At 39.0% G+C, this 20476-nt stretch overlaps 2 protein-coding genes across 2 annotated transcripts in view; one reads left to right on the top strand and one right to left on the bottom strand.

Annotated features, from left to right (window-relative positions):
- IGSF10 (immunoglobulin superfamily member 10) overlaps positions 1–11173 on the top strand; it is a 38588-nt gene extending 27415 nt beyond the window's left edge. Inside the window, exon 7 of the mRNA XM_063442524.1 lies at positions 9039–11173. Within this exon, the coding sequence (XP_063298594.1) occupies positions 9039–10947 (1909 nt within the window). The 3' untranslated portion in view covers positions 10948–11173. The remainder of the gene's footprint in view (positions 1–9038) is intronic.
- A 3810-nt stretch (positions 11174–14983) lies between these two features.
- The window catches only part of MED12L (mediator complex subunit 12L), a 442361-nt gene continuing 436868 nt past the window's right edge, over positions 14984–20476 (bottom strand). Inside the window, exon 45 of the mRNA XM_063442526.1 lies at positions 14984–15384. Within this exon, the coding sequence (XP_063298596.1) occupies positions 15332–15384 (53 nt within the window). The 3' untranslated portion in view covers positions 14984–15331. The remainder of the gene's footprint in view (positions 15385–20476) is intronic.

Raw genomic sequence — 20476 nt, 5'->3', positions numbered from 1 at the left:
AAAATAGAAAACAGGTCTGCTTCCTCTGCACTTTAAATAATTAAAAATCAACCTCAGTATATACTGTTGATCCGGGGTAAGATAAGCATGGTGAAAGAAATTGAAGTGCATCTCATGATATGTAGAGGAGGGTAATAATTTTAGAGTAGTATACCATTTTTGATATCCAACTCTTAAAATGAACTAGCCCCCTCCAGGACCTGAATAACAAGTTATTTACATTTTACTGTTTTTTTTTTTTTGTTTTTTTTTTATATATATACTAAAAAATGAATGGATAATATGAAAATCAGTGTGTGAATTAATGATATTTTCACTGGCATACAATTCTGGCACAATAAAGCAGGTCAAGTTGTGCTGGTAGCTGTATCTTGTTTAGGAATGACACACGGTCTATTCCAATAAACCATGCAATGTTTGTAGAACAATGGTGTTGTAAAACTGAAATGAAATGGATAACACAAATACAGCCAATACTTTACCACATTGCTGTGTATTTGTTAGCTCTCTTTCAAATTGTAGAAAATGAGTTATAACTACAGTCTGTAAGCTGATGATTTGTCATAAAGCAGAGTTTATTTTCTCCTGATTTATAAAAAGCATATTCACAATATCTTCACTTGAACAGCTGTGTGATAGAATTATAATGATGATAAGTCCCATCTTAGAACCCAGACGAGCCTAATCCAATTGCTTATGACAAGTAATGATCTCAATCAGGGACGGACTGACAGTGGCCTGGGCCCCCGGGCAAATTTAGGACCTGGGCCCCCGGCAGACCAATATATATGCGCTACGGAATCTGTTGCCGCTATAAAAAGGCAATAATAATAATATTCTGGTATATAAGATGGTGTATGTACGGTGTATTTGGTTATATATGTACATGTAAAGTGAATGTATGTTTTGTGTGTATATTCACTGTGAGCCTTGGTTTAAGTGAATATATGTATGTTTGTGTCTAGTGCCACGATGTGTGGATTCAGAGTAATATAACAATTTTTTTTTTTTTAAATAGGGTAGTATTTATAGGACCACTAGAGTGCCAGGAAAACAAACTCATTTTCCTGGCACTATAGGGTCTTTGTGTGCCCCGCACCTCTGGGTCGCACTCTCACTGGGCTGAAGGGTGAGGAAGGGGTTAAACTCTCCTCTTCTGACGTCAGCGCTGAATGCGCATGCGCAGCAAGAGCCGCACGCATTCAGTCTATAGGAAAGCATTTCTCAATGCTTTCCTATGGACGGCAGCGTCTTCTCACTGTGATTTTCACAGTGAGAAGGGTGGAATCGCCTCTAGCGGCTGTCAATGAGACAGCCACTAGAGGCTGTAGGGATAACCCTAGATGGACCTGGCACCCAGACCACTTCATTGAGCTGAAGTGGTCTGGGTGCCTATAGTGGTCCTTTAAGTGTGTATGTGAATCATGGCAATGTGTTTATATGAGCAATGCAGGCATCCAAAGTACTAACCATGTGCTAAACGTTACGAGCCACCTTAAAGGGACACTAGAGTCACCAGAAAAACTTCAGATTCATGGAGTTGTTCTGGTATGTATAGTCAGTCCTTACAGGCATTTTAATGTAAACCCTGCCTTTTCAGAAAAGGGCAGTGTTTACATTGCTGCATAGGGACACCTCTCGTGGCAGTCACTCAGATGGCCACTAGAGGTGCTTCTTGGGTCAGTGATAGACAATGTGCAGCACTGATGTTCAGTGTCTCATAATTCTGGCGGACCCGTGTGGCCCTGAAATAAAGGTAAGTTTATTACCTTTTTAGGAGGGGCAAGGGTTGATAGGGGTTGTAGGATGTGATAGGGGTTGTAGGATGTGTATGGGGTGATAGGGGTTGTAGTGGGTAATAGGGGTTGTAGGATGTGTATGGGGGTGATAGGGGTTGTAGTGTGTGTAGGGAGTGATAGGGGTTGTAGTGTGTGTAAGGAGTGATAGGGGTTGTGGTGTGTGTAGGGAGTGATAGGGGTTGTAGGATGTGTATGGGGTGATAGGGGTTGTAGTGTGTGTAGGGAGTGATAGGGGTTGTGGTGTGTGTGTAGAGAGTGATAGGGGTTGTAGGATGTGTATGGGGGTGATAGGGGTTGAAGTGTGTGTAGGGAGTTATAGGGGTTGTGGGGTGTGTAGGGAGTGATTGGGGTTGTGGGGTGTGTAGGGAGTGATAGGGGTTGTAGTGTGTGTAGGGAGTGATAGGGGTTGTAGTGTGTGTAGGGAGTGATAGGGGTTGTAGGATGTGTATGGGGTGATAGGGGTTGTAGTGTGTGTAGGGAGTGATAGGGGTTGTGGTGTGTGTAGGGAGTGATGGGGGTTGTAGGATGTGTATGGGGGTGATAGGGGTTGTAGTGTGTGTAGGGAGTGTGTGTAGGGAGTGATAGGGGTTGTGGTGTGTGTAGGGAGTGATCGGGGTTGTGGTGTGTGTTGGGGCTTGGTGAATAAAGGGGAATGGATGGATAGGTTAAAAAAAGTTAAATAATGTATCCCCTCTCCCTAAACCTTACCTTTGTCCGTGAAGGGGGTAATCCTTACCCACGGTGGTGCAGAGAGTCCAACCTCCATCCTGCCATGTGAGTGTCTAGAAGAGCTCCCTCCCTGGCCGGACATGGAACTGCGGGCAGGCTGCCAGAAACACTGATAAAGCAGCTCCGCCCAGGGCTGCTCTGATCAGGTACAGGCAGCCTGCATGGAGAGCTCACAACTCAGGGCAGAGGCTCTACTTCTTTTTTCTTCCAGCCTAGACAGGCACAGTGAGAGGCAGCCTGGAGGGTCTTTGATAAGGCCCCTGGGCTGTCTCTCAGTGTGCTACAAACTGTGAGTATGGCCGACCATGGGGGGAAGCTTCTCTAACAGAAGGGGCCCGCAGAAGTTCATGCGGGCCCCTTACGGAGTGCAGGCTGGCTGGGGAGCCTGCCGAACTCCCCAGCTGCTATTACATTCTGCACCACAGGCGGGCCCCCCAGAGCATCGGGCCCTCGGTCCATGACCGATATGCCCGAGTGCTCAGTCCGCCCCTGATCTCAATTATATAAACCTCAAATAACATTAAAGGGACACTATAGTCACCTGAACAACTTTAGCTTGATGAAGCAGTTTCAGTATATAGAACATGCCCCTGCAGCCTCACTGCTCACTCCTCTGCCATTTAGGAGTTAAAGCCCTTTGTTTATGAACCCTAGTCACACCTCCCTGCATGTGACTTGCACAGCCTTCCATAAACACTTCCTGTAAAGAGAGCCCTATATAGGCTTTCTTTATTGCAAGTTCTGTTTAATTAAGATGTTCTTATCCCCAGCTATGTTAATAGCTTGCTAGACCCTGCAAGAGCTTCCTGTATGTGATTAAAGTTCAATTTAGAGATTGAGATACAATTATTTAAGGTAAATTGCATCTGTTTGAAAGTGAAACCAGTTGTTTTTTTTCATGCAGGCTCTGTCAATCATAGCCAGGGGAGGTGTGGCTAGGGCTGCATAAACAGAAACAAAGTGATTTAACTCCTAAATGACAGTGAACTGAGCAGTGAAATTGCAGGGGAATGATCTATGCACTAAAAAAGCTTTATCTAGCTAAAGTAATTTAGGTGACTATAGTGTTCCTTTAAGCAACGAGTGCAATCAAACTTCTATATCATTTAACTTTTGAGTCTCATCACTCAAATTAGCATATTAGCAGTTCCAGGGCCGGATTAAGAGCACACTGGGCCTGCTGCTGACAATTATGATGGGCCTAATTACGGAATCTTATCAACCAAAAACACTAAAACAGACATAGCTCCCAAGCGTCATGTATCTGATGGAGATGGTGCTGGAGGGAAACTCATAGGATGCAGCTATAAGAAAACGCATACCCTATGCTAATCTCTCTAATTTATGCTTTCATCTTTCAAGTAAATCCATAACCCCTAACAGCAGTGAAGCAGGAAGTCAATGGGCGGGGTAAAAGGATGGGCCACTGATGCTAATCACATGACCAGACCTGCCAAAAGGGGAGAACATGCCCAAAAAGGGGGCATGTCTGTCCAAAGAACTTGAAGGACAGCCTGGCATGAATGCATGTCAGGCTTCCCACCAATCCTGCAGGCTGTCCAATTAAGGGCATATTATGAAGGCAGCACCCTGAGCTTGACATAAATGCGTCTAATGATGCGCTCACTCCATGCTTTCTAAGGACTGTCCCCTAGCACTCGCTGGTCCACTTGTCTCCTTACCTTTTTACTAGCAGGCAGAAGTTCCTGGTATATAGTCTGAGACAGAGAAAAGGTGTATGTAGTGAGTGTAGAAGAAAGGGGACATGCCACAGTGTTAGAGAGACCAACGTCTGCATTACCTAAACAAATTTTATTGTCAGCCAGTCCACACAAGTTTTGTTCACATACATCCCTCTTAAGCTTCCAAACTTAAAGGGACACTATAGTCAACAGAACAACTACAGCTTATTGTATTTGTTCTGGTAAGTAGAATCATTCCATTCAGGCCTTTTGCAGTAAACATTGTCTTTTCAGAGAAAATAACTCCACTGGCCACTCCTTAGATGGCTGCTAGAGGTGCTTCCTGGAGCAGTACTGCCTAGTGTGCAGCACTGCCATTCAGTGTCTCCACCCTCTGCATGCAGACACTGAACTTTCCTCATAGAGATGCATTTATTCAATTTATCTTTATGAGGAGATGCTGATTGGCCAGGGCTATGTTGGACTTGTGCTGGCTCTGCCCCTGATCTGCCTAGTTGACAGTCTCAGCCAATCCTATGGGGAAGTATTGTAATTTGCTCAGACCACCACTTCTGATGATGTCAGCAGACAGTCGGTTAAGAGGTAGAGCCAGCAGCTGCAGACTTGAATACTAGTTATATTTTACTATACTTAGGAAGGCAAGAAGGGGCCAGGTGGTTTTAACATAATCGGGTCAGAAATACATGATTGTGTTCCTGACCCTATAGTGCTCCTTTAAGCAAGAGTATGTGAAGAGTAGTTAGGGTTGCCACCTTTCTTGGAAAAAAAATACCAGCCTTAATCATTTGTATAATCACAAGGAGTGACATCAGAGAAAATTCTGTAAAATCACCAACAAACTACTCACAGTTTGATTCTGCTGTATAGATGGATTGCTCCCAGTGTCTCAGTCTCGTAAGTCACCCAGTGTCTCAGTGTCCCTATGCATTACAGTGTCTTTCCCTCTATGTCACCCAGTCCCCTAGTCTCTCAGTGTCCCCATGTCACTAGGATACTGGGGACACAGTGAGACATGGGGACACTGAGAGACCTGAGGGCACTGAGAGACATGGGGACACTGAGAGACCCGGGGACACAGAGACATGGGGACACAGACATGGGGACACAGAGACATGGGGACACTGGGACATTTAGGGAAACTGGGAGAAATGTGGACACTGAGACATTAGGGACACAGACACTGGGAGACATGGGGACACTGAAACATTTAGGGACACTAAGACACTAGGGACACAGAGACATGGGAACACAGACACGGGGAGACTAGGGGACACTGGGAGACTAGGGGACACTGGCTGGGAAACAGACACATGGGGACACTGGGACATATAGGGACACTGGGAGACATGGTGACACTAGGCACACTGAGACACTAGGAACACAGACACTGGGAGACTTGGGGATACAGACACTAGCAACACTGGATGTGGGACACTGGGAGAAATGGGGACATAGTGTCTCCGTGTCCCAATGTCTCAGTGTATCCCAATGTCCCTATATCTCACAGCGTCCCCATGTGTCTCAGCATCCCCATGTGTCCCAGTGTCCCCTAGTGTCTCAGTGTCCCCATTGTTCCCTGCTGCCTTTCCCCCTATCCCTCACTTACCTGAGCTGTAGAGCTGCTGTCTGGACTCTGTGCTGTGTTTCTGCTCCCCCACAGATCAGTAAGTAGTAGAGAGAGGCAGGGATATGCTGTAACTTCCTATCCCTGCCTCTCTCCACACACAGTGACCCCTACTGGCCGGTGCTGGTATTGCAGAGTAATCTCCATTGATTCGGAGAAAAATACCTGCATTGGTATTGCCGGTATTACTGCAATACCGGCACGGCCCGGCAGCCTCAAATATTGGCTGTGCCAGTAAAATACCAGTCAGGTGGCAAACCTAAGAGTAGTGTGTAAAAAAAAAAAAGAAACATTTTTTTTTTTTTTTTTAAATGGGCCTATTCCATGGACCTGGGCCTGGAGCTGCAGCTCCATCAGCCCCTATGTTAATCCGGCCCTGAGCAGTTCACATTAGCATATTATCCAATTCCTAAAACATACCTCCCAGTTATCCCTATTTAGGAGGGACAGTCTCTAGATCGAGTACAAACACCTCTGTCCCTCTTTTCTATCCAAATGTCACTCTGTTCTAGGATCTCCATATTGCTGATGTGTCCGAGCTCCATAGCTGCACTTAACATGTGACATCAGCATCCAGTCAGACTACGTAATCAAAAGAATATATCCTAGCTTTCAAAAGTGCAGAAGACAGAAAAAAACACTCTAACTCCCTGATTTATGCCAAAAGTTAACTTGATTTTTTTTTTTTTTTTTTTAAACCAACAAAAAAAAACTGCTGAACAGATGCATTAAACATTTATACAATGAATTATCAGTTTGCCTGTTTGCTTGCTGTGTGATGGTGCATAGGTCATTTCAGATGACAGTGCTACTTCAATACAGTTTTTGACAAAAGTGGATTCTGCGACTTTAGGAAGTTATAATAGAACTAGCATTGGTTAATCAAGTTGGGAGCAGACACAAATCCTATAGAGCCTGTCCATCATTAATGGCAAACTAACATGATGACATGATGCTTAGCCAGAAGAGGATTACTGTTTTGTCAATAAACAATGGGTGTAGAATACTGAAAATAAAACAGCAATCAGCTTTGCTACTTCGTAGTGCATTTTTATGTTGGTGTGGAAATAATCACTGATTCTCAACAGAAACGTTATTTAAAAAGAAAAGTGTAGAAAGTACCACTGTTTCAAAATAATGTGAGCTACAGTGAAATATTAGGCTGTAGGTTGTTAATTACATTTGATTAAACCTAAAGGGACGCTGTTCCATTTACAGAACTTTGTATGACTGAAAGTTATTGTGAAGAGAGTTCCCTGCACCTGGTCTTCATGCTAAGAGTAGCCAACAATTGCAACAATTTGCAGAGATCACTGCCATAAGCCAGCCCTCCAGCTCTCAAATATCAGAGGAGGAATTTTTACTTCCTTTTTTTGTCATCTGAGATCTAACTTGTGCATTTGATGTATCCATGCACTAAGCACAACTAGAAAGGGCATCTCTCATTCTCAACACGTCCAGGAAAGCATCTGAGCCGCAGTCACTCAACTGTGGTTAGCGACTTTAGAGATCCCTGCACACAGCCTGGTCCACAACATTTTAAAATAAATTGTGAATCAGCTATCAGCAACCATAGTGTGGCTTTGCTATTTTGTTTTATTAAACAGTTCCACTCATTCTATAAGATGGGTGGAATTATGGCTGGAGAAAACTAAACCCATATATACCTGATGGATGGGTTTTTACATGTTATTGACCAACACCACAAACCAGTACAAGAGGATTGGTGGAGCTTCTTCCTAGTCAGGAAGGAGCATCATCCAGCTGCAGCATTTGCCTGACATTGAAAAGGTTGTTTTTTTTAATTGTTTTATTAAGTGTTCTTGCATAGCAAGACCACTTAATGTTTTCTCACATATATATTATTATTATTATAGCCAAATTTGCCACCCTAACTCCTCCCACAGTTTTTGCACTACATAGACAAAAATATACCAAAAGTGCAGATTGTTCCCGATCGGATTGCTATTACTTTGTGGAACGTTTCGCCGAATGGTTCTCGGAATATTACTCTTAACCCTGCAAGTGTAATTATTGCAGTTTTTTATAAACTGCAATAATTACCTTGCAGGGTTAACTCCACCTCTAGTGGCTGTCTACTTGACAGCCACTAGAGGTCACTTCCTGATTTTCTTTGCTAGAGCGTCGCTGGACGTCCTTACGCTGTGTGAGGACCTCGAGTGTCGCTCATTTCCTCATAGAAAGGCATTGAAAATATTTTTTAATGCTTTCCAAAGGGGAGCGCTAATGCGCATGTGTGGCATTGCCGCGCATGCGCATTAGGTCTCCTCGGCCGGTGGGCAGGATCAGTCTAGCCCACCCGCCGACGCAATCACTGGGAGGAGCGGCGGAGGAAGAAGCAGCGACGTGGGACATGTCGATGCCTCTGGTAAGTTACTAAAGGGATTTTCACCCCTTCAGCAACCGGTGACTAGGGGGTGGGAGGGACAGGGGACCTGCAGTGCCAGGAAAACGGATTGTTTTCCTAGCACTGGAGTTTCCCTTTAACTATTTTATGTACTTTTATATTGGTATAGTATGAGGATTGGGGGTCATATTAGGCAAAGTAGAATGCCCAAAGTAGAATACCCACCATGGAAAAAGTGGGTATGATTCAAATCATGATACAAAGCCTTGGCAAAAAAAAAAAACCTATCTAGAGGTCAAACTCTTGTTGTGACTGTGCATTTAATGCCCCAATAAGTAGAATGCGGATCAACACTCAGGTGTGATTGATAATCTCTCATCTGGAATCAGAAGTTACACAAAATGTGTAATTATATCAACACAGATCTCCTGCTCCCCTCGGTTGTCATAGATCACAGTACAGAAATCCTGGGCTCAGCTGATCCTTATATCCTTTTATAATGAGCCATTGATTTTTAATATTCAAGTTGTTTATGTTATTTTTCTTCCGTTGTGAACTTGGCATACCACCATGCTTTTTGCATTTCAGTGAAACCATTAAAGCAAAATACTGGTTATTGTTACAGACCCTTTAAAATCCTTTAATTTACTATAAAATAATTATTTAATCCCAATGTACTGTGTTAAGTACAAACATGCTGTATATTCATAATTCGTTGTGTCCTGTTTCTAGCACATGTTGCAGCACTGTACAATAATCTCATGAATATTGTATCATAAATGTTAACGATACCTTTACTTTCTTTTTCTTACCAGAATGGGAAATCGAATTAAAGTGCATCCAAATGGCTCCCTCTTGATTGATTCTGTGACTGAAAAGGATTCTGGTGACTATTTATGTGTAGCAAGAAATAAAATGGGTGAGGACTTAATATTAATGAAAGTCAGTGTAACCATGAAACCCGCAAAGATCATTCAAAAACAACACCTCAACAAGCAAGTACCTTATGGGAAGGACTTCAAGGTGGATTGCAAGGCATCAGGCTTACCATTGCCAGAAATAACATGGAGCTTACCTGATGGCACAATATTAAATAACGTACTTCAAGCTGATGATAGTGGAAGGCGGAAACGCAGGTATGTCCTATTTGATAATGGAACATTATATCTCAACAAGGTAGGCATGGCTGAGGAAGGAGATTATACTTGCTATGCTGAAAATACATTGGGGAAAGATGAAATGAAAGTACATATAAAGGTGGTAACAGCAGCCCCCCGCATCCAGATGAATCACAAGACACTGTATGCTGCCAGAGCAACAGAAAGTATAGATTTGCATTGTGAGGCTATTGGAGAACCCAAGCCAAAAATATTTTGGTTGCTTCCATCAAGTGATATGATAGCAACATCTCATGACAGATATGTGTTGTATGAAAATGGATCTTTAACAATAAATCAACTCATCTTATTGGACGCAGGGGAATATATGTGTGTGGCACGGAACCCTGCTGGAGATGACACTAAACTGCTTAAGTTGGATGTTCAGTCCAAACCGCCAATTATAAATGGTTTATATACAAATAAGACTATTATTAAGGATACTGCCTTAAAGCACTCCAGAAAGCTAATTAACTGCAGGGCAGAAGGTAATCCACCTCTTCAAATTATGTGGATCATGCCAGATAATATTTATCTAACCGCCCCATATCATGGGAGTCGGATAATTGTGCACAAGAATGGTACATTGGAAATTCGGAATGTACGGCCCTCAGACACGGCAGAATTCACCTGTGTTGCTCGTAATGATGGTGGTGAAAGTATGTTAGTGGTGCAGCTGGAAGTAGTAGATGTGCTTAGAAGGCCCATGTTTAAAAATCCATTTAATGAGAAAATGATAGCTAAGCCAGGCAAAATGGCAATACTGAATTGTTTTGCAGATGGAAACCCTGCTCCAGAAATCTCATGGCTTTTGCCAAATGGCACGCGATTCATAAGTGGGCAAAAGGTGTCTAAATATCATGCAGGAAGCAATGGAACCCTCATTATTTACAGCCCAACAAAAGATGACACAGGAAAATATCGATGTGGTGCCAGAAACATAGTGGGCTACATTGAGAAGCTCATTATTTTGGAAGTTGGCCAGAAGCCTACCATTCTTACACATCCTAGAGGACCCATTAAGAATATAATTGGAGAGACGTTATCTTTACATTGTCTTTCTGATGGAATACCTCGGCCTAGTGTAATCTGGACACTTCCTAGTGGATATGTTGTAGACAGACCACAAGTCAATGGAAAATACGCATTGCTTGAGAATGGAACCTTAGTCATTGAAGAAACAACAATACATGATCGAGGGAATTATCTTTGTAAAGCCAAGAATTATGCAGGTGAGGCATCTATCAGTGTGCCTGTCATGGTTGTAGCTTACCCACCTAGGATTACAAACAAACCTCCACAAAACATTCACACAAGAGTAGGATCTGCTGTACACCTCAACTGTGCAGCTATTGGCATCCCAAAACCTGAGATAACATGGGAATTACCAGATTTATCTTTATTATCTACAGCAAGCAAAGGACGCCCCTCAGGCACTGAACTACTCCATCCGCAGGGCACATTAGTTGTACAGAATCCAAGAAGCTCTGATACTGGTATGTACAAATGTATAGCTAAGAATCCCCTTGGAACAGATACCACAACAACATACTTAAAAGTTATCTGAGAAGAGAACAACGGAGATTAAAAACACTAAGCTTTCACTCCAACGTGTTTCAAAAAAAGCTGAAGGAAAAAAAACTATTCAGAATTTTGGTGTTTAAAATTACAGACTTGCTATGTTTGTACAAGAGACATTTTTGCATTCATAGTTCATCATTATTAATAGTAACTATGCAAGCTAAAGACTTCTATTTTAGGCACTTTTTATCCCATTTAAAAGTAATAAAACTGTGAAATAAAGGATTATGTTATATAAAAGATATATATTTCTAAATTAAAACTATATGGTGGACATTCCATTCTTTTTTTTTTTTTCATTAATATTTTTGTAACTGTTAGGTACCCTTACCAAAAAGCAAAAAGCTAAAAATCACAAACCTAAAAAATAATAAAAAAAAATAAATAAAATAAAACATGGAAGTATTTGGTGGTTATTATCAATATTGCACTTAAACATGGTTTATTTGCTATATATTTTTTTTTACATTTCATGAAATATATGGTAAATTAAAATTGATGACAAAAACAACACGTGTAACAATGTTCGATTAATCAAACTGTTCATTCCCATTTATCCAAGTTTTAAAATACAAACGAGAGAAAGATCATTTAGAAATAATGCTTATAGCTTTATTTACATTCTGCAAAAATAGCAGCTACACAATGTTACAGGAGTCTGTGGTTATTTGTTCGACTGACATAGCAGAAATTCAACAACAATCATACAATTTGTTTTAATGTCTGAAGTCTAAATTGGTTTATTTACTTAGCTGATTGTGTTGGATTTACAGGGGAACTGCGACATTTGGATTAGAATGCAGAAACATATATTTTTTTTTAAATCTATGATTATGCAGTTCTTTTGCCAATTCACCACAATTCACTATTTAGTAAATAGACTACAGAAACTGACAGTTTTAAAAATGTATTATATTATTTGAATGAAGTCTGTGTCATCCTACATAGGACGTGTAGATTGGCTATAATTTAAGTGAATTGGTCACTGACAATTATTTTGGGAACTATAGCAGAAAACAAGATCCCCACAATGAGGTAATGGAATTGGTAACAAATGCATATATTGTTGAATACATGTTTTTTAGATTATCCCCAGGCCAGTTCCATAATGCATTTATTTTCAGCATATCATGAAAATGAAGTAATGTGCCAGCCAAGGTTCCAGATGATGTCACATTAAAGTTTGCAATTTCATGCGATATTGCAATTAGCAAAAACTATTCCATTTGTTGTTACATGGGCAAACACATCTACTGCCAAATCTCTGTATTGGTTCTTGTTGGCATTGCACTCCATGTGAACTCTTTTAAAAGCAGTCTGTCATTTAAGGAGGTAAATTGTATTATTCTTTTTTTTTGTCCAGGACCAGAACATTCTAGTGTAAAACTAAAAAAGTACATGTAAATGTTTTAGAGAAAGATCTATGAGGAAATAGGGATTCTAGCTGATGGTTTGACTATACATGCAGTTGGGAGTCTATAGTGCATACTAACTGGACCTCAGTGTTCCTCTCAGTCAGCTACTTGGTATAATCAGAATTCAAATGCAAGACAGAGCTAAGAGTACACTCCAAGGGACATAACTACTACAGCTCTCTTTAGTCATAAAGTTGCCTAGACTACCCTGGAGCAGTTCTTTGGTTTAATGTCAACACATTTAGGAGAGGTTTGGCATAAACTGGAGCTTTGTGACTGTCCCCTCGCTATTCCATATTGATAATGTGGAATTTTCCTTTTTACAATATCATTGTCCATATTGTTGAACTTGGATTGCATTGATAGGTTAACAGCTTTGAGCCAACATACCTCCTGCCAATCATTCCATTTAGATTTGATACAATTGACAGTGATAATATGGAAGTGTAAAGTTTGCATTATTAATGAGGCAGATGGGGGAGTGGTTAGATGCGCAGGGCTCTGTTTATGCAAAACATTGTTTGGACATTAATCCAGTGGATGGTGCCAGTTCCATAATGTGAACATAATATGTTCTGCAAGCTATACTAGTTATGTTGCTTAGAGTGTGTCTTTTAAACATGGCCCTCCTTCACAGACCATGTTTTCTGCTCCTTTAAAACAAATTGTGAGTGTTTTGCCTTACCTAGTACTTACGTCATTTACCCTACATGAATGATCAAAGTTTAGATGCACAAGCATTGACAGAGACATCATTCCAGTAGCTATGTTTAGTCAACAGGATGTTGCTGTGCCCAAAATATAGTTGATATTTAAAACCACATGGCAAAATATTTAAGCATATGGAGCATTTACAAGTGTATTCAATTTTCACATTCTATCCACAATTAGCAAATTAGAGTATTAAGCAATAAATGTAATGTTGTAAGACCATGTATCTGTTTGGTATGTTTAAATTGAATAATTAAGGAATCAGACTTTTATTTGTATGCATTTTCTGAAACCAACCAAGTAATATTGGATTGCCATAGTAGCTCTCATTTTCTAACCAACTTTCTGTTGTTTTATTGTAGAAAATACAGGGAATATTTTGAATATCAATGTAGGAAGGCATATTTATTTTATAAATTATCTTAAGGGTGCAGCTCTTCAGAAAAATAAATAAATAATAAATCTAACTTACTAATCACAATTTGATAACTGTGGATTAATAGGCATACATTTTTTTTATTTTTTTTTAACAATGATCAGGCACATTATTATCTTAACATACTACCGCAAAAATAACACACACAGATGCTTAATCCAATGTAAAAGCAATTAACTGTACAATTTATTTACAAAAATAGATCATTTCATTTTTTTTAAGCTGTAAAATGACAAACTGATCACTCCTCACTCTACCTGCAATGGTTTATTACACATTTTACCTCAATACTTCTAGCTTATATGACTATGTCTAATCAAAAACAGCTAACTGAAAATACATCGCACTCTGCACTCCAACAAACATGCGCATTCTTATATGAATCATCAACCTTACGTGTCAACGTGACCTCCCTAAACTAACACAGTGTCAACCTGTAAATACATGAGCACCAACAGACATTTTGTCTTAGTACATTCCTAGGAAGTTGAGAAAGTAGTTAATGTACATTTGATCTATTATTAAATTGGGAAAAATTATTGGAATCATTTACAATAAAAGGAAATGTGAAAATCTCTGAGCATGGAAGGCAGCGTGTTCTTGGACTCTTCCCCTCTTGTCTCATGAAAGGATATAGATCACTTTTGATGAGATATATGTATGGATTAATTCTACTTTAAAATGAGGGTCTGAAGCCTATTTGTATCAAATGAAAAAAAAATAAACATGTTGTGTATCTCAATGGTTATCTTTTCTGCTTTTTTACATTGTCAGCATATACTGTATATAAAAAAAAAAAGATGTTTGGGGCACTAACTATTAGCCTCTTACATGCAAGAGGGACAACATGTTCAATGACAAGCAAATGAATCAATGACAGATAGTCCCTCTAGCAATCAAGGGGCCGCATTATCCCTGAGACAAGCAAATTGTTAGTGACAAAGCAATGACCTTAGCTGCCATTTTTTATGATGTCTAAATAACATAGCAGGCAAAGTGTCTGCAAATAAAGAATCTCATTCTAACAGTCTATTCGGTATCCAAAATGTGCCTGTCCTAGTGTTGGTAGGTACTGCTTTTGTTTATTTACCTGGAGATTAACCAAATAATGTTCCTCTGCTTTCCCCATAACATAAAAGCAGTTACCCTAAACTAGATTTCCAAATCGATAGTTTGCATTTTATGACCAAAGATATATTTATCAATCATGAATAAACTGCAAATTACTCATAGAAATTATTAGTAAAAATGCCAGAGTTAAATATATCTACAGTCACGGAACCCAATCCAATAACTAAACATGGCATTGATAAAGCTGAAAAAATAAATAGTTTAAATAAATTGCTTAATTATGCCACTAGTATAATGCTAATATTAACTAAATATTGTAAAGAAAAGACTTACATATCCATTATTATAACAAAAAGCTTTAGAAAGTATTTTAGAAAGTTACAGAAAACAGCTAGGAGTAGAAAAAAAAAGTTTTACTTTCTAGCAATATAAACATTTTAAATAAGCCTACTTGGAGTTCAAACCAGAGTATCGTACACTTTAGTGATTTGGTCCAATATATCTTTATAATTAGTCACACTTTCTTATCAGCAGCAAAAGTCACAATATAAAATATTAAACAGAGACCCGTTTACCATTAGGTCCACGGTAAGCAAAACATGACCACATACCAAATGGAGATTCTTGTTACATTACCACATACGCAGAAGAATAAGTAAAATAATTAACTGGCTTTACAGAAACAGACAAAAATTGTCATTGCAATGCGGGAAATATCCCAGTGTCCCTCCACAAGTTCAGAAATGTGAAGGATCGCCGTACAAATTTACAGTTTGTTGTGGCTGGTTACCTAGGTGAGAAAAAATGAACACAGTCATTATGCAGAAGTCAAGCAAACAATTTTAACTGGAAAATGTGTTACACATTATTTTAAGGGAGTCTAAACATTCTGCACTGTATGCTTTATATTAGAGGGACATTCTGGGTACCATACGTATTTAACATGTTTGATAGGCTTTGGCCTCGTTAATATACTATATGTGTTACAATATAAATTTCTGCAGATTTCTGTACCTAAGCCTGCCTCATTAATCAACCTCATTCTTAGAAATTATTTTCTCACTTGTGAAAACATACTTGGTTTAGTACGACATCACTGTATGAGCTGGGCTGGTACAATGTTAGCATCCTGTATTTAGGAAAGCAAGACTTTGTCTCTTGTGAATCTAACAGTCTGCAGCTTACAGCTTCATTGTATATTACAAGTCATTATAGGAAAGCAACAATGTGGGCCAAACATTGAACAACCAAGAATGGTTAACTGAATGCTACAGATGAATAGAGAGTGGGAAGACATTCTAGAGTTACTGCTGTTTGTCCTGCTCACCGTGGCAGTGTTCTAAGCATAACCGAGCCGGAAATTGTAATAAAAACATTAAATAAGTAATAATAACACATTATTTTCAGTCAAGTCACATTTTAAAGTAGAGAATACATCTTGATTCCAAAATACTTTCACTGGATCAAAAAGTTGTTATTTATAATGTTGACACATATAAGCCTCACGTTAATATTGTTGGATAAGTGTTCCGAATGATTCAGTATTTTCTTTTAATAAACTTTTAAAATATTTAGTCCTGCATTTTAAAAATATCAAAAACCTGTAATCTATAACAAATATAAATATATAAAATAAATCGAACTATAACAAAATGTAAATATTTGTCATCATAATATTAAATGATTTTTAAAAAATGCTAAATTTGGAAAACATATCCAACAGTATGAGTGAATGACAGTGAATTGAGCAGTAAAATTGCAGGGGGATGATCTATACACTGAAACTGCTTTATTTAGCTAAAGTAATTTAGGTGACTATAGTGTTCCTTTAAATTGAGGCCATCCTACTTAAACTATTAAACTAGTATCTGTTCATTATTTATAATTGTTACTGAAGAGACACCTTTCTGCATATGTGGGTATAATAATCTTCCTCCAGGACATTAAAATCTATCCTTTGTATAGTTCTGTTAATGAACAGGTCACCAGAGAACTCTTTTACATTGACCCTCTACATACTTGTATAATCTTATTCCAACACCATTAAAAATTCCTTTCTTCTATTGTAAGCAAAATAATATTTTTAGCCATCCCTTGTTAATGTTATTATTAGGTAATTGAAGCACAGAATACAATTATTATTCATATATATTAATGACGAATACACAATTAACATTGTGTAGAGTAGACTGCGGACTCCTTTATCTTAAGAAAATATAATTTTATTGACAGATGTGAACAATTAGCTTTGTCAATATCACTCCTGGATGCAACATGCATACAAAACTCTAATAAAAAATGAATATTTCCACAAACTGCTTGAACCTGTCAGCCAACATACACAGAATTATAAATGTTATAAATATGCATGTTTGAGCATTTAGGAAAATACATGTGGTATTCCTTCCAACGTAAATTAATAACACAGGAAAATTCATAAGCCATTACTTTATTTGACTTAAAAAGAAGCGCACGTTCCAGTTAATACTGCCAAAACGCATTTCAAAATATTACCATTACAAACGGATGTGGCAATAATTTTTTTCACACCTTGGCTTCCTTTTTTCCATGAGTAAGAAAAGAAAATTGTGAATGAAGCAGGATACTCCGGAAAGCCTGGTTATTGTGTATTAATGTAAGTGAATTACAGACATGACATGCATAGATGTAAACATAAACTATACAGGACACAAATGAAAACCATCAGCATTAGTTTACTTAAACCCCAAGACAAATAAGACTCTTACAGAACACTTAAAAAAGTAATCTATACTGTTAATTATTTTTTTAAGACTTGTCAAGTTAAAGGAACGTTTTAACTAAAATATAATTAGATTGTTGTGTCTCTCCCATTCCAACACTGAAATTGTTAAAATCAATTAAACTCACTTTTATTACAGCTGCTGAAGAGTCTACCCATTGCAGCTCTAATCTACCCATTAAATCATTAGAGATGATTTGTGTCCAAACAGAGACTGCTCACAAGGAAACATTGGGACACACCAACAATGCTTGTCAAAGAGAAGCACTGAAGTCAGGGTTTTCAATGAGAAGCACTCACTTTTGATCTACAGTTTTAAGCGTATGAGACAGAAAACTCTCCCGCTGTCTGGAGGGATTACTAGAGGATTTATGACAGTGCTGATTTCTCTTGAAATCAGAACTTTTTGAAAATAATAAGAACAGTGAATGTTTCAGACAGAATGCATTAAAGTTCGTCAATAGTAAAAGGAACTTCAAGCCCCTAAAGAACTTCAGCTTGCTAAAGTGGTTTATGTGTGAAGAGTGTGTCCTCTTTTTTCATTTAACAGTAGTTAAAAAAAAAAAAAGTACAGTAGAATACAGGGTTAAATACTTAAATTGGCTCGTATAGTTAAAGTTAGATGAGCAAAAGTGTACAACTGCGTATATTGACTTTCTAGTTTAACATTCAATGAGTTATATAGATGTGTAGGGTACAGTTGAAGCCGACTTATATCAATGTCAATAGCGTATGATATATTTATGAGTATTTTATTGTGAGAGTTTGCCCATGGCATCATTACGGTATCTGTGTTGCGGGTTGTCATTTGTATAAAGGTGTCGAATGGTTTCCAGAGTTGTTGGAATGTAAGGTCGTTTTTGGAGAGGGAGTAGGTGATCTCTTCCATTTGTTTTATGTACTTCACTCTTTGAATCCAGTCTCGTATTGAGGGAGGGTTTGCATGCCTCCAGTGTAACGGAATGAGTTGGTTTGCAGCAGTTAGAAGGAGAGACATTAACAGGGATTTCAGTCTCCTCTGACCGATTGGTAGCAGAAGAAACAGAAAGCACTCCGGTGTAAATGAGAGCTGTATTGCAGTAATAGTGTGTAGTATTGAGCTGACGCGTTCCCAGAATTGGCTAATTTGTGTGCAATTCCACCAAATGAGTGCTTGATTTGCATCTGGTTGATGGCATCTCCAGCAAGAATCCGGTGTATTATTGTGTAGTTTGTGCAGTTTTGCTGGGGTGTAGTGCCATGACTGATGCGTGGTTAGTTACTCTCTTGTGCTGCGAGGCTTATGGAAGTCTTATGGATTTGGAAAAAGTCTTCCACTGGCCCTCGGTTACTACTAGCTGTAGTTCCTGCTACCAACTCGCAGTATAGTGGGGCAGGGAAGTGGCTTGGGTGGTTAGGAGGAAGGAATACATAATCGATAGGACTTTTTTCTGTGGGGGGGAGATGAGCGCATAAGTTTTAACTTTGTTAGATCTCTAGCCCCGTTGGGTAGCAAGTGGATACTTTGAATAAAGTGTAACAGTTGGGTGTAATGGTATTGCTGTGTACCTGTGTGAGGTACCTCTGGAAGGATGATGGCTAATGTCTTTATCTTCCTATCTTGGAGGATATAGTGGAGCGTGAGGTTGGGGGTAGAGGGGTACTGTTTGTAGGTATTGTCCAATAGTCCCACTCAGAAGAGTGGGTTGTGGCATAGAGGGTACAGCGGAGACGGGTATGGGAAATTCCTCAAGGTCCTGATGGAATCCCAGACCCTGATCAGAAATTTACACTTTTACGTATTAACCTTGTTACACCCCCTGGCTGTAAATCAACTGATCCTGTTAGTTCCTGGTTGTTTAGCTCAGTGGATCTAAACTCAAGAGATAGGCAAATGCCCAGATAACCTGCCTTGCAAAGGCTTCTCATTGAGCTGCATTGGGAAGTCTGTGATTGGAGAGCAGTTTTTAAATTTACCCCAATGAAAAAAATGAAAAAATGCATAATGAAATTAATTACTTTTTGGGCGTTGCTTTTTTTTCTCCCAGTAGTTTGGTGCAACACATTTTTTCTTTTTATTTTAAGTGGCATAGGGACATCATAGATTTAAATTTGTCCTTTTGTTGGGCTGAAGAGAAGAAGATTTACAAGAAAGAAGGTATTTCATGGTAAGTATGATTTTCCCCACCTTGTAGCTAATAGTTTAATTGCCACCCTCTCTATTGTGTTTTATGGTGAAGGGTGTAGGGAGACTATTTTGGGTGGGGTGTGGCTAGGGGCTTGTAAACCCATAGCCAGCACCAGGGGAGCACAAATCTACACAGAAATGTAGGGGGGGAGGGGTTAACAATGGCATGTCCACCTGCTCCCCTGGGTGGTGGCTGAGGGTGGAACAGTACAAGATAAGATTAAATATATAGCACCCGAACCAACCCAAAATATCAGGCTATTTTTCTATTTTGCAGAATTATAGGCTTTTTAAAATTTATTTTGGGATTCTGATATCTCCATTCCTTCAATCTATTACGTAAAGGGACACTATAGTCACCAAAATAACTTTAGCTTAATGACGCAGTTTTGGTGTATAGAACATGCCCCTGTAGTCTCACTGTTCAAATATCTGCCATTTGGGAGTTAAATCACTTTGTTTATGCACCCTATTCACACCTTCCTGCACTTGCACAGCCTTCCTAAAACTTGATGTAAATAGTTATCTAATGTTTACACTTCCTTTATTGTAAATTGTGTTTATTGTAGAATATCTTATCTCCTGCTCTATTATTAGATTGCTACTTCTGCAGGAGACCCCCTGTGTGTAATTAAAGTTCAATTTACAGAGCAAGATATAAAAAAAATTCTTTTTTTTTAAATAAGTTTAAAAATGAAACCACTTTGTTGTCATTCAGACTGTGGGCTAGGGCTGCACAAACAGAAACAAAAGTGATTTAACTCTTGGATGGCAAAGAATTGTGCAGTGAAAGTTCAGCATCTTCAGGCATGATCTGTACACAAAACGTGCTATAGTTGCTTAATTAAATCTAAAAATTGGGTGAATTTTGAACCAATAACTACTGTGAATTTTAGATAGTCTTTGTTGTAATGGAATAATAATTCCTCTAGTTTCGGTTTAGTTATTAGTCAA

Source organism: Pelobates fuscus, chromosome 2, assembly GCF_036172605.1.
Source record: "Pelobates fuscus isolate aPelFus1 chromosome 2, aPelFus1.pri, whole genome shotgun sequence".
Classification (NCBI taxonomy): domain Eukaryota; kingdom Metazoa; phylum Chordata; class Amphibia; order Anura; family Pelobatidae; genus Pelobates; species Pelobates fuscus.
The sequence above is the reverse complement of the archived record's forward strand: the minus strand, read 5'-3'. Positions and strand labels throughout refer to the sequence as shown.